Source organism: Nycticebus coucang, chromosome 14, assembly GCF_027406575.1.
Source record: "Nycticebus coucang isolate mNycCou1 chromosome 14, mNycCou1.pri, whole genome shotgun sequence".
NCBI lineage: Eukaryota > Metazoa > Chordata > Mammalia > Primates > Lorisidae > Nycticebus > Nycticebus coucang.
Genome location: NC_069793.1, coordinates 16,183,375 through 16,198,747, shown reverse-complemented (window position 1 = coordinate 16,198,747; position 15,373 = coordinate 16,183,375). Strand labels below are relative to the sequence as shown.

Genomic DNA, 15,373 nt, shown 5'->3' with positions numbered 1-15,373 from the left:
GTTAAGACATAAAATAAGCCTAAGCTAAATATTTATGTATAATTACAGACATAAATTATTTTTTTTATATTTAGGTATATGTCAAAATATATACATGTTTATAAAGATATATACATATAAGTATTATATATAAATATAAATGTATGTAAATATATATACACACTTTTAGTCATGTCTCATAGAAGTTAATGCATATTCTTATACTTATCCCCAGTCTAGGTTTCCTGAGTGGACAGAATGGATGGACACAACCTAACCACACCGGATGAATTCATCCTAGTGGGCCTCACAGACCTCCCGCAGCTGCAGGCTCCCCTGTTTGGCTTCTTCCTCATTGTGTACATGGCGTCAGTTGTGGGTAACTTGGGCTTGATCCTCCTCACCAAGGTAGATCCTAGGCTGCAAACACCCATGTACTTTTTCCTAAGACATCTAGCCTTCACTGATCTTGGCTATTCAACAGCTGTGGGGCCCAAAATGCTTATAAATATTGGGAAAAATCAACAGACGATCTCCTATAATTGGTGTGCTACCCAACTCACTTTCTTCATTATGTTCATCATTAATGAAGTTTTTATTCTGTCTGCAATGGCCTACGACCGCTACGTGGCCATCTGTAACCCTTTGCTCTACACAGTCATCATGTCACAGTGGTTATGTGAAGTGCTGGTGGCCGTCCCTTATCTCTACAGTGCCTTCTTGTCTTTGCTGACTGTCATAAAGATTTTTACTTCATTGTTTTGTGGCCATAACGTCATCAGGCATTTCTACTGTGACAGTCTTCCCTTGATATCTTTGCTGTGCTCTGACACACTTGAAATTAAATTGATAATTCTGATCTTTTCAGCTTTTAATTTGGTTTCATCTCTTCTGATAGTCCTTGTGTCCTACTTTCTGATCTTTGTTGCTATACTCAGGATGAATTCTGCACAAGGCAGGGCCAAGGCCTTCTCCACCTGTGCATCTCACCTGACTGTGATAGCTGTGTTCTACGGGACTCTATTCTTTATGTATGTGCAGCCTCAATCCAGTCATTCCTTTGATACTGATAAAATGGCCTCTCTATTTTACACGTTGGTAATACCCATGCTGAATCCCATGATCTATAGTTTCAGGAATAAAGATGTGAAAAATGCCTTACATAGAAGTTGTAAAACATGTGCAAACCTAGTTAAAAATTAATTGCAGAATGTGGTCATAATAAATGTGCAAATGCCCATATATACTGTGTATGCAATAAATTTTGCTGATTTCTGTACATTTTTTTGATTTATTTGTGTCTTCTAATGGCAGTAAAGAAGCCATTTCTTCAATGACTTTAAATATTTGTCATCTGTACCTCTAATAGAGATGACAAAGTGAATGGTATTTGTAGAAACTTCTTTTTTGATGACTGAATAATATCCCATCGTGTGTGGGTGAATAACTTTGTCTTTATCTATTCATCCATTCATGGCCATGTAAGTTTTCATATCCTGGCTATTTTAATAATGATACAATAAACATGAAGATGCAATATCTCTTCAAGATAATGATTTAACTGTCTTTGAATATATACCCAAAAGTGGAGTTGTTGGATCACAGGGATGTTTCATTTTTAATTTCTTGAGAAACCTCCGCACCATTTCCATAATGGCTATGCTAATTTACATTCTTACCAACATTGTACAAGGGATAAATTTTCACTTTATCCTGGGTCAGGTTAAGCCAGACCCCAGATTTGACAAGAACCAAAATGGAGAAATACTCAGTTTTCTCAAGAAAAAACATAAATTCAGTGATTCAATGTTAACTATTTTTATGTTAATTCAACAGTGTCCGATATTGTTACAACAGATATTATTAACACCTATTATGTAGTAAACACTATTATGGGAATTGGGAACACATAGATTATTTTTTCCAATATAAACCCAATTTAATTTTCCAGGTTTATCTACCATTGCTGTAAAGACCTAAACCTAATGTTTTGTACCCCCATATTAATTTGAAATTTAAAAAAATAATAATTCATTGAAAACCCACTTTATGTCAAACAATGACTATCAGAAGAGATCTTTTTTTGTTTTGCTGAAGTTTTTAAGCACTGACATGAAGGAAAGGCTGAGAAAATCCTGGGAGCAGGCAAAAGATATCTCTTCTAATGTGGAAACGGCCTAAATGCCCACCAACCTGGGAATGGATTAACAAGCTGTGGTATATGTACACCACGGAATACTATTCAGCCATTAAAAAAAATGGAGACTTTACATCCTTCGTATTAACCTGGATGGAAGTGGAAGACATTATTCTTAGTAAAGCATCACAAGAATGGAGAAGCATGAATCCTGTGTACTCAATTTTGATATAAGGACAATTAATGACAATTAAGGACACAGTGGGGGTGGGGGAAGGAAGAAGGGGGTGGGGCCTCGGTGTGTGCCACAACTTTGAGGGGCAAGACAGGATTGCAAGAGGGACTTTGCCTAACAAATGCAATCAGTATAATCTGGTCTGTTGTACCCTCAATGAATCCCCAACAATAAAACAAACAAACAAACAAAATTTTATATATATCAAAAATATATATGTATTTTATATATATATATATATTTTCTACTCTGATTGTCCCAAATATGGCTTAGACAAAAAGGATGTGAAAGCCTCTCCTATGAATATTCTGAAGATGCTGGCTCCCTGGGTGACAGCATTTTCTCTTTCTCTGTTGCATATCCAGATAACTGACCCACTGGTATAGTATTGCCAGATATTATTTGAAAATTGCAGCACAGACTTGGATTCATTGTTGATTATTTTGTGACTTTGGATCTAAAGAGTCAGGTATTTAAATTGTAATTAACTGTCAACCTAAGGTACACACTCTAAGGGTATAACAGTAGATCCCTGGGTGAAGGTCTCAACCAAACTTGAACTTTACCTAGGAATACAACAGTGTAACCTGATAATTTGTACCCTCACATTAATCTGAAAACAAACAAAAAACATTTCAACACAGATTAGTACCCAAGTGCTATGATTTTTCTTCGGTTTCACCAAAAATCCAAACACGTAGAAAACAATCACAAATTCCTAAGTCTGTAGGTAACTAGAAACTGAGACACCGGTACTTTTCTAAGAACCCACTCGATATTCAGAATTGTTAATTCCTTCCCTCTTTCCTTCCTTCCTTCTCTTCCTTACCGTTGAAGATAATAGAAAGACAGTAAATTTCAAGGACTCCTGGTACATTTTTTCTCCTCTGAGACCCTGAGCCCAAGGCTCTGCTCTGACTATATTTGGGTTGTTACAAGTGACTACCCTCACCCCGTATGTGGACTATTTCTATCACTCCGTGGTGTTTGATTTGGAAGTTCAGGTGCCCAGTAAACCAGTCATTGAAAAAGGACTGTTCAACATTACAGGTGGCCAGGACCTGCAAAGAGAAGGCTTACATTAGATAAAAGTGAGCCCAGCGTCAAACAGAGAAAATGTTTATTTATTTTTCTATTTAGTGAATCATTCAAGGAGTGCTTACGAGTTCTTTTTTTCTGTGGCTCAGTGAGCAGGGCGCTGGCCTCATATGCTGAGGGTGGTGGGTTCAAACCCAGCCCCCGCCAAACTGCAACAAAAAAATAGCCGGGCGTTGTGGCGGGCGCCTGTAGTCCCAGCTACTCGGGAGGCTGAGGCAGGAGAATCGCCTACGCCCAGGAGTTGGAGGTTGCTGTGAGCTGTGTGATGCCACGGCACTCTGCCAAGGGCAATAAAGTGAAACTCTGTCTCTACAAAAAAAAAAAAAAAAAAAGAAACCTTTTTTTGTAAGAAACCTTGAGGGACATAGCAGATACATAGTTACCAGTCTCAAGAGATTGCAATTTAAAAAGGAAATTAGACATGCTGCTAAGAAGTACATACAAAAGTATGTAGGATTGGAGAGGGAAAAAGTCACTATAGACCCTGAGACATGGAAGATTGAGATATCATAAGTGAGGGCCCTGGCGGATGGAAGCAGAATTGTAGCATTTTGGTAGGGATCACAGGGGTAGGACATCAATTTTATAAAGACAACCTGCAGGACTTCTAAAGAAGATGTGAGGTGCTCTCCTAAAATACTTGAAATTTAAATAATCATAGACTGGGCTGGAGTTAGTTGAGATAACTAGATATTTAGTACTAGTGATCTAGTGTTTATAGATGTACTGACCTGTCTTCTCTTGGTGAACATTTTTCCCATATCCTTGTTAACCTTTGGACAATCCCTGTTCAACTTAGTGCTCTAGTTCCACTGTCTAACCCGGGCTTGTGTCACCTCAGAGGTAATGACAGGCCCTGGACAGGGGCACCTCTGTACTGGGATGTCTCAGAGTGATGTGGGTTCTCATAGTTCCTGGTGCCGGAGGGGACTGGATGACCTTCGAAGCCATAGGTCGTGTTTCCAAATCTCCTTGTTTTCTTGCAACCCCAGGTTCAGTTATTTCAAGTCTCTGTTTAAAACCTTAAAGGAGGAAAGATGTTCCCAGATCGTGTGCGGAGCCAGAACTTCCAGCTTGATCTTTCTAAAGCAAGGCCAAAGGTCAGCCTTTCCAGGAGCCCTGGTCAAGTGCCCAGGGTGTCCAGGTGTATCTTGACAGGTTGCAAATCTCCGAGCAGAAAAAGTGCGTCCATGTTGATATCCAGGTCTTTGGGGTAGATGTTTATTTTTACATGATGTCGAGAGTGCCAGTCATCCCACCAGTTTTGTGACAGGCCTGTGGATAAGAGAGGGCTCATTAGATGGATGAAAGCTCTCCTGAAATACCCTTCACTGTCAGAGTTCTCTGCCTTCATCACTAAAGTAGAAATATGATATATGAGTTTCTGGAGCTTGTCCCCACAGCTGGTTCACAGAATGACTCACTGGACACAGGCTGTCATAGCTTATGAAGAAATAATTCCCTGATCCAGAAACATAACTTCAGGCTAAAATGAAAACCATAAACATCTGTGGAAATGAAATGTTTTTCTATTCTTCTCTTACTTGATCCTAATTTATACAAAAAATAAATAAATAACCTCCCCACCGCCTCTGCTCACCCCAGGAAAGCACAAAAGTAGTTGGGCAGAGATTATTATTCCTATTTTACATATAAAGGCTCTCAGCTCCAAGACTTTAATTAGTTCTGGAGAAAAAAGTGCAGGTTTGCCACTTCAATGAAAATTTCAAAGAATCATGGATCTGAAGTAATCTCCTTGGGTGGCTGGGCTCATATCATTACGAGTTCCAGCTTCAATGCCTTCATATGAAAATAAAAATATTTCAGCTGATACCAAGCTGGAATCACCTCTGAATAGCTTGTTTGTTATTTTCTCTCTCTTTCAGTGAAAGTCTGACAGTCTTAAGAAAACAACAAATATGGAGACAAAACAACCTGGTTATGAAAAGTAGGTGAGTAAACACTGCTGTGGGGTTTGGGCAAATCACCCCCCTCTGTGAGGCTCCCCTCCAGCTCCAGTAAGCACAGTGAACGCAGATTTGCCTCTGTGGGTTGTCCGGGGAGACAGGAGATGCTGTATATACAGTGTGGGCACATTGAGATCCTCGATTTCTCTTCCTTTGTATTAATCATTTATAGAAGAATAAACAGTATAGTGGTTTTTATCATGTATTTGACATCTTTTAGTATCCAATCTATATATTTTCTACTTTGAGAAGCTAGGCATGAGAAGCACTGATTAACGCCTGTACTATTTAATAGTATATGAGGTGCCCTTCCATTTACCAGCTCATGGCCATTGGCTTAAATAGTTCACTCCTTTATAAACCAATCTCAAGTGAAACTAGAGGTGCTACAATCCTCACATCATGAGAATTACGAGACAACAGTCTAATGGGGTAGTCTGAACCTGGCTGGTGGCAGGCTGTCCTTTGGTATGAGTCCCACCTAACTTTGCTCACTGTTTCCTGGCAGTAATTACTATTCAGGACTCTCGATGTGTCTGACCTCAGCATTTTCTTCTCTTTTTATTAGTGCAGACTTTCAAACCACTATAGGCTGAAGAGTCAGACAATGAGAAAGATGTACTTGCAGAAACTGCTGTGTTGAGGAAGAGTAATGGGCTCAGAGTCCGTGTATATGGGTTATTTCTTAAGAGGGCCTAGTCAGAATGCAAGTCTTATTTTAGTGGAAGGCTCTGGATTCCCTTCTGGGCCAGAGGACAGAGTCACCAAATCCTAGAAAGCTGTAGAAAAGCAGACATCAAGTTTAACTACTAATATTATAGACGGGAGTATTGAAGGCCTGAGATAGAATGTGATGTGTTCAGTATCACAAGGTGAGCATTGTTAGTGCCAGGCCTGGAGGCCGCTCTAGAAGTCCTGACCATTCCTTCACTTACTTGTTCATTCATCCATCCAACAAAGCTTACTGAAGGCCCGTTATGTGCCAGGCACTCTACTAGGCGCTGACTTCCAGGGGTGCACAGGACAGTGTCCATGCTTTATGAAGCTTTCCAGCTTATAGTGGGGACGTAAGAGTAGCTGCCATTTCATTATTTCCTTTTTCTGGCAGTTGGGGTTTTACAAGTGTCAGGCTTTTCCTGGCTACTCTTTCTCTTCAATTTTATTTGTTCTCTTGCATTTTTTTTTTTTTACTTTATTTCTTCCCAGCCCCACTCTTCTAGGGCTAATCAGGCCTGTTGAATTCTCCTAACTTCCCAGCTATTAGTCTTCAAATCTCCGCTAAGAATATTCACATTCATGATTTTACAGTACGTATCTTCATTTTTAAAGGCACAAACTTTCTTTGGCAAAGTGGTTTCATAAGACAATGAAGTGAGAGGGAGTGGGCCAAATAGTCTATCAGGGTAATTAAAAATATAATAACTTCTTCAGAGAAGTTTCTATTCAAATCTCTGCCCACAATGAGATGGGATCACTTGTTCTTTTCTTGATGATACGTTTCAGTTCTCTGTGGATTCTGGTTATCAAACCCTTGTCAGAGACATAACCTGCAAATATTTTCTCCCATTCTCAAGGCTGTCTGCTTGCTTTATGTACTGTGTTCTTGTCTGTGCAGAAACTTCTTAGTTTGATAAGGTCCCAGTAATGTATTTTTGGTGTTGCTTCAATTGCCTGAGGGTCCTCCTCATAAAATATTCTCCCAGACCAATTTCTTCAAGTGTGTTCCTTGCACTCTCTTCTAGTATTTTTATAGTTTTGTGTCTTAAGTTTAAATCTTTTATCCAGTGAGAATCTATTTTTGTTAATGTTGAAAGGTGTGGGTCCAGTTTCAGTCCTCTACAGGTCGCCAGCCAGTTCACCCAGCACCAGTTGTTAAATAGGAAGTCTTTTCCCCACTGTATGTTTTTGATAAGCTTATAAAAGATCAAATGATGATAAGTAGCTGGGTTCATCTCTTGGTTCTCTATTCTATAAATCTACCTCTCTGTTTTTGTGCCATTACCATGCTATGAAGAAGACAGACGCATGGCCTACAGACACACACAAAAAATGCGCATCATCCTTGATCATCAAAGAAATGCAAATCTAAACCACTTTGACATCTAACTCCAGTAAGATTAGCCCACATCACAAAACCCAAAAACTATAGATGTTGGCACGGATGCATAGAAAAGAAAACACTTCTGCATTGCTGGTGGGAATGCAAACTAATACATTCCTTTTGGAAAGAAGTTTGGAGATCACTTAGGGATGTAAAAATAGACCTGCCATTTGATCCTGCAATTCCTCTACTAGGTATATATCCAGAAGACCAAAGATAAATTTATAACAAATATATTTGCACCAGAATGTTTATTGCAGCCCAATTCATAATTGCTAAGTTGTGGAAGAAGGCTGAGTGCCCATCGACCCATGAATAGATTAATAAATTGTGGTATATGTACACCATGGAATATTATGCATCCTTAAAGAAAGAAGGAGACTTTACCTCTTTCATGCTTACATGGATGACTTGGAACATATTCTTCTTAGCAAAGTGTGTCAACAATGGAAGAATAAGTATCCGATGTACTCAGTTCTACTACTAAACCAAAATATAAGCACCCACACTTCCATATGAAAGCTATAACCCAACTACAGCCCAAGATGAAGGGGAAAGAGGAGGGGGAAGAAAGGGAGGAGGGAGGATGGATAGAGGGAAGGTAATGGGTTGGACCATACCTATGGTGCATTTTACAAGGGTACACATCAAATGTACCAAGTATAGAATATTAATGTCTTAACATAATAATTAAGAAAGTGTGGTGAAGGCTATCTTAACCAGTTTGATGTAAGTAATTCAAATTAAATATAAAACCAGGACATTATACCCCATAAATACATTAATGGACACAGCTATGATTTAATAAAAAATAATAACTTCGTAAATAAAACTCAACATTTTCCCCATAAAATTTTAAAATTCTCATTTTAGCCCTGTATTTCATATTAGCATATATTAATATATTATATTATCTACATTGTTAGTATATTTACATTTATTAGTGGGTTATCATAAACATTTTTTACTGATGTTTGAGTGCACAGTGAAACAAACATGGGAACTACTCCTGAGGGATTGATATTCAAGCACCCCCATCATACTCCCTGGCATCCTTGAGATGGCACAGATTTCTGCAAAAGATGGTTTCATTTAGACTTCTTAAATATAAAATGGTTTCATTTAGACTTCCCACATTATGTTGCAAAAATGCACACTGAGCCTAAGAGTGTTGGAGTTGTTTTGCAGATGTTGGGAATACGGGGTGATCCAATCTGACCTCAAGCCAAGCTTGTGTGTTTGCCCATGTCCTGTTTTCCAACCTCCGTGCCTTAGCACAGGTGGTTCTCTCAGCCTGGAATGCTCTCCTTGCAACTGTCCACGTCTTCCAGTATGAAATGGAAAGAGGATTAACTTCGGAGTTAGACAGATTTGGAGTCTCAATTTTTCTTTGCCACTTAAGATTTTCATGACTCTGGAAAAGCTACTTGAGAGCCATAATCTAGTAGAAATAAATGAGAATTGTACGTTTTAGGATGTAAAAGTATAAGTTTATTTTATATTAGAGAGAGGGAAGGGGGGAGGGAAATGGGAAGGAGAGAGAAAGAAAACAGAGAACAGGAAAGGAGAGAGAGGAAGATGGAGGGGAGAGAAACAAGAGCAAAAGAACAGCCTGGCATTCCAAAGAAAGAAGGGAAGAACGCCTGCCCAAGAATTGCATTTCACGTGGAATTCTGAAGGTAGGCGTCAGAATCTGGTCAATCCTCTAACATTTACTTCAGTGCTGTTCTTTTTGGAGCCCCAGGATAATAAGATGCTTTTTGGTTCTTTCCCAAATTTCCAAGATACTCTCTAAGGTATAAATGGTTCTCTGGGGAAAATGTAGTTCAGTTGACTCAGTGACAAATGAATGCACTTCTTGGTTGTGACATGATTCAGACCTTATGTTTTCCATGTTTTGTGCAGACTAAATCTCAAGAGAATGATCACAGCCTTAATAAGGCTGGTGTTGTGCCTTGGATTCAGAAGAAACCCACTCTACCCTTTGCTGAATTAATTGACCACATTTGAATTCTGCCCTAGCTGATTCTTTTGAGGCACTTGCATAATTTTTCAAAGCTATTGGAAAGCTTTGTTAGAAGAACCAGAAATAAAACAAAAGTAAACTGATAATGTACCACTGTCTTCAGTGAACACTTCCCAAGGGCAAAAGGTAAGATGATTTAATTTATGTTAAGTTGTTCAGAAGTAAAAAGTCTCAAGAACATGTCAAAAAAATTTCAAGAAAATCAGACTAAATATATTAAATTCAATGTCTGAAACACTGATTTTAATGTTATCAACTAAACTATGAACAGGGATATTTTTAGAAGAGAGAGATTTAGGATCACCATGTATAAATGAAAAATTCTATATAATAGTCAACATATCCATACTCAGATATTTGTATGTATATGATATGAAAAACAGAAAAAAGTACTTTCTGTATATAAAGACTGCCAAAACACACGACATATTTAATTCTCTCTGAAGGGCTTTAAATAAAACAATTTTATGAATAAATTGATGGAAGTTTTCAGTCTTGAGCTTGTAGTTTAGTTGTGTTTGCTCCATGACCTTGAGCAAGTTACCATCTTTGAAATCAAATCTACATTTCACACAGCAAGGAAAAGTCTCCCTGTTAAGCTTCTTGTATCCATCTGTCCATGAGGGATATTATATATAAGGGTATTTTCCAACACCTGACATGTAGGGAACTCTATATGTATGTGTCTGAATGTGAATCAAAATTATGTGCACCTGCTGGAAAAACAGAGTTGCTAAAGCTAAACAAGTTGCTTCTCTCATCTGAAAACATAAAGGATCATATATATTATATAAATATATATTTTATGGCAGTGTATACCTTTATTATATATATAAATCACACACACACGCACATATATATGTGTGATTGTTTATATGTGTGTATGTGTATATACAGCCATAAGAATGGCTACAACTTAAAGGTGACTTTAAAATTTGTTACTTTACAGGGCAGGATTTTAGCTGATTTTAGAGATAGAAAAGATCAATTAAGGAGACTATGTGAGTAATCTGCCAAAAAGATGATGCTGACTTGGGACTTGATGGTAGGAATAAAGGTGATTGGAGGCAGTTGGCTCAGGAAAAGATCTTAGGGGTGTGTGTGTGTGTGTGTGTGCGTGTGTGTGTGTGTGTGTGTTTTCTTTTGAAAGAAAAGCCAGCAGAATAATCTGATAGATGAGTTATGGAGTGTATAAGTAAGACAAGAGATAATAATTCATCCAATATTTGTCTGTTTCTTTAATTTCACTGCAACAGATGAAAGGATAAAATCGTTATTGACTCCAGGTGAGGAATGCTGTGCTTGAAGTAAATTCGGGGAAGGCATGGGGAACTCAGTTTGGTCCTATTGAGTTGCTCTTTGATATCCATGTGGAGATGTGAGATCTTGAATTATGAGTTCTTGAGTTCGGAGAAGCAGACAGGGCTGAGGATATCAATTTAGAAGGTATAAATTTATAAAGCGTATTTAAAACCATAAGACAGAATAAGATCACCAAGGTAGAGTGGAAATGGAAAAGCAGAAAGATCAAAACAGAGTTCTGAGATCTTTCAACACAAAGAATCAGGGAAAAGAGAAAAGAGGACTGACTCCTGTGGGAGGGGGAAAACTCAGACAGCCTGATGTCCTGGAGGAGAAGAGAAAGAAGCATTCCAAGGAGTAGAAATTTATCAATTATGTCAACTGCTATTGATAAAGAAAAAAAAATGTGGCCTGAGAATGCACCCCTGATTTAACAGTATAAAGGCTACTGGTGACTTTCATAGGAGCAGTTTCCAGTGAGAGATGGAGGGAAAGCCCTGATTAGGGAAGGCTAAGAGGAAACGAGAAATGAGAATCCAGTAAAGTACAGGCAACTGTGTCCATGTGTTAAATTGCTGAGAGGACGGCAACTGAATTGGATGATCAAGAGAGGAAGAGAGGAAAAGTCAGGAGATAGAATAGGATATGGACAAAAGGCAACAGTTATCAAAAAGTCTCGTGTACACACACATACTGATTTCAATATAATGGCTTATGGTTTACTTAAGGGATCTTTTATTGTTTATCCAATAAAAAAAGAATTGTAATACATATATTCTCATAACATCTTAGAAAGAGTCTTATAGCAGAGAATGAGCTATTTAATTTCCTGGGGATAATTTTTGTATAATTTATCAATGCTTTCTTTTTGAAAAATACATTTTATTGTATATATTTTACAATAAATACATTGTATTTTACAATACAATATGGACTATATGTATTTACAATATATTTAAAAAAACATATTGTATTTATTTTTTCAAAAAAAATGACAACGTGATGTGATGGGATAGATACAACATATGCACGTGGATAATACAGTGGTTGCCATAGTGAAGCAGATTAACATTATCTCTTATGGTTTCATTCTTATTTCAGCAAATAAATCATCTGTTCCGAGACAAGATAATGAGCAACTTTACAACAGTGACTGAATTTATTCTCTTGGGATTCAGCGATCATCCAGAAATACAATGTCTTCTTTTTGTAATATTTCTAATTGTTTACATGGTCTCAGTTGCAGGAAATCTTGGGATGATTCTATTAATCAAGATTGACTCACGCCTCCACACGCCCATGTACTTTTTCCTCAGTAATTTGTCTCTTGTTGACTTTTGTTATTCTTCTGTCATTGCCCCTAACATGCTGGTCAATTTCTGGATGGAGAAACCAGTCATTTCTTTCAATGGATGTGCCACTCAATTTTTCTTCTTTGGCTCCTTTGCTGGCATTGAGGGTTTCCTGTTGGCTGTGATGGCCTATGACCGTTATGTGGCCATCTGCAAGCCTCTCCTGTACACAGTCCTGATGTCTCCCCACCTGAATGCCCTCCTGGTGTTGGCCACGTATCTTGCAGGCTTTATAAACGCTGCCATTCACACTGGCTTCACCTTCCAGCTGTCTTTCTGCCGCTCAAATGTCATCAACCACTTTTTCTGTGACACGCCACCTCTCCTGAAACTCTCTTGTTCTGACACACACATCAATGAGATTGTCATTTTTGCTTTTGCCAGTTTTAATGAACTGAGCTGCCTCCTGATGATTCTGGTTTCCTATCTCTACATCCTTGCTGCCATCTTGAGGATTCGTTCTGCAGATGGGAGGCATAAAGCCATCTCTACCTGTGCTTCCCACTTGATGGCCGTCACTGTCTTCTTTGGCACCCTCCTGTTTATGTACCTAAGCCCCAGCTCCAGCTACTCAATGGACCAGGACAAAGTGGTATCTGTGTTTTACACAGTGGTCATCCCCATGCTAAATCCTCTCATCTACAGTCTAAGAAACAAGGACGTCAAAGCTTCCCTAAGTAAAATTTGTCAAACAACCTCCTTTACGTCTCTACTTAGAATCATCAAATGATGGGATTTTTAAGACTCTAGGGGACCTGACAAGTAAACCCACCTCAGTTCACCCTGGCTCATTTTCACTATCCTGAGGCTTTTTATCTGGATCTGGAATTGGACCAAATTTTCCAAGTGTCCTAGAGAATGTGGCTGCTTTGTATAAATCCCACTTATTCCACAAAGTGTAAATGTTCAAAAATAACTAAATATTACATTTCAACACCTTGTTTATAGGCATAAATCTCACTATTAGAGTTCTGAGACAGAGAAAGGCTGAGCTGTCTTTTTTTTTTTATTGTCTCTTTTCCAACTCCTTTTTTTTTTTATTGTTGGGGATTCATTGAGGGTACAATAAGCCAGGTTACATTGATTGCAATTGTTAGGCAAAGTCCCTCTTGCAATCATGTCTTGCCCCCATAAAGTGTGACACACACTAAGGCCCCACCCGCCTCCCTCTGTCCCTCTTTCTGCTTTTCCTCCCCCACCGCATAACCTTAATTGTCATTAATTGTCCTCATATCAAAATTGAGTACATAGGATTCAAGCTTCTCCATTCTTGTGATGCTTTACTAAGAATAATGTCTTCCATTTCCATCCAGGTTAATACGAAGGATGTAAAGTCTCCATTTTTTTTAATGGCTGAATAGTATTCCATGGTATACATATACCACAGCTTGTTAATCCATTCCTGGGTTGGTGGGCATTTAGGCTGTTTCCACATTTTGGTGATTGTAAATTGAGCTGCAATAAACAGTCTAGTACAAGTGTCCTTATGATAAAAGGATTTTTTTCCTTCAGGGTAGATGCCCAGTAATGGGATTGCAGGATCAAATGGGAGGTCTAGCTTGAGTGCTTTGATATTTCTCCATACTTCCTTCCAGAAAGGTTGTACTAGTTTGCAGTCCCACCAGCAGTGTAAAAGTGTTCCTTTCTCTCCACATCCACGCCAACATCTGCAGTTCTGAGATTTTGTGATGTGGGCCATTCTCACTGGGGTTAGATGATATCTCAGGGTTGTTTTGATTTGCATTTCTCTAATATATAGAGATGATGAACAGTTTTTCATATGTTTGTTAGCCATTCATCTGTCATCTTTAGAGAAGGTTCTATTCATGTCTCTTGCCCATTGATATATGGTATTGTTGGCTTTTTTCATGTGGATTAATTTGAGTTCTCTATAGATCCTAGTTATCAAGCTTTTGTCTGATTGAAAATATGCAAATATTCTTTCCCATTGTGTAGGTTGTCTCTTTGCTTTGGTTATTGTCTCCTTAGCTGTACAGAAGTTTTTCAGTTTAATGAAGTCCCATTTGTTTATTTTTGTTGTTGTTGCAATTGCCATGGCAGTCTTCTTCATGAAGTCTTTCCCCAGGCCAATATCTTCCAGTGTTTTTCCTATGCTTTCTTTGAGAATTTTTATGGTTTCATGCCTTAAATTTAAGTCCTTTATCCATTTTGAATCAATTTTTGTGAGTGGGGAAAGGTGTGGGTCCAGTTTCAGTCTTTTCATGTAGACATCCAGTTCTCCCAACACCATTTATTGAATAGGGAGTCTTTCCCCCAAGGTATGTTCTTGTTTGGTTTATCGAAGATTAGGTGGTTGTAAGATGTTAGTTTCCTTTCTTGGTTTTCAATTCGACTCCAAGTGTCTATGTCTCTGTTTTTGTGCCAGTACCATGCTGTCTTGACCACTATGGCTTTGTAGTACAGACTAAAATCTGGTATGCTGATGCCCCCAGTCTTACTTTTATTACTAAGAACTGCCTTAGCTATACGGGGTTTTTTCCGGTTCCATACAAAACGCAGAATCATTTTCTCCAAATCTTGAAAGTACGATGTTTGTATTTTGATAGGAATGGCATTGAATAGGTAGATTGCTTTGGGAAGTATAGACATTTTAACAATGTTGATTCTTCCCATCCATGAGCATGGTATGTTCTTCCATTTGTTAATATCCTCTGCTATTTCCTTTCTGAGGATTTCATAGTTTTCTTTATAGAGGTCCTTCACCTCCTTTGTTAGGTATATTCCTAGGTATTTCATTTTCTTTGAAACTATGGTGAAGGGAGTTGTGTCCTTAATTAGCTTCTCATCTTGACTGTTATTGGTGTATACAAAGGCTACTGACTTGTGGACATTGATTTTATATCCTGAAACATTACTGTATTTTTTGATGACTTCTAGGAGTCTTGTGGTTGAGTCTTTGGGGTTCTCTAAGTATAAGATCATGTCGTCAGCAAAGAGGGAGAGTTTGACCTCCTCTGCTCCCATTTGGATTCCCTTTATTTCCTTGTCTTGCCTAATTGTATTGGCTAGAACTTCCAGCACTACGTTGAATAGTAAAGGTGACAGAGGACAACCTTGTCTGGTTCCAGTTCTAAGAGGAAAAGCTTTCAGTTTTACTCCATTCAGTAAAATACTAGCTGTGGGTTTGTCATAGATAGCTTCAATCAGTTTTAGAA

The 15,373-nt window shown here is 38.3% G+C and overlaps 2 protein-coding genes across 2 annotated transcripts; both read left to right on the top strand.

The window, feature by feature from the left end:
• The first annotated feature begins 237 nt into the window (after positions 1-237).
• LOC128564322 (olfactory receptor 8K3-like) lies at positions 238-1,182 on the top strand. Its single transcript, XM_053559817.1, has one exon. The coding sequence runs from the start codon at positions 238-240 to the stop codon at positions 1,180-1,182; it is 945 nt and encodes a 314-aa protein (XP_053415792.1).
• Positions 1,183-11,976: 10,794 nt separating this feature from the next.
• On the top strand, positions 11,977-12,927 carry LOC128564321 (olfactory receptor 1020-like). Its single transcript, XM_053559816.1, has one exon. It carries the CDS (start codon positions 11,977-11,979, stop codon positions 12,925-12,927), a length of 951 nt encoding a protein of 316 aa, XP_053415791.1.
• The last annotated feature ends 2,446 nt before the right edge of the window (positions 12,928-15,373 follow it).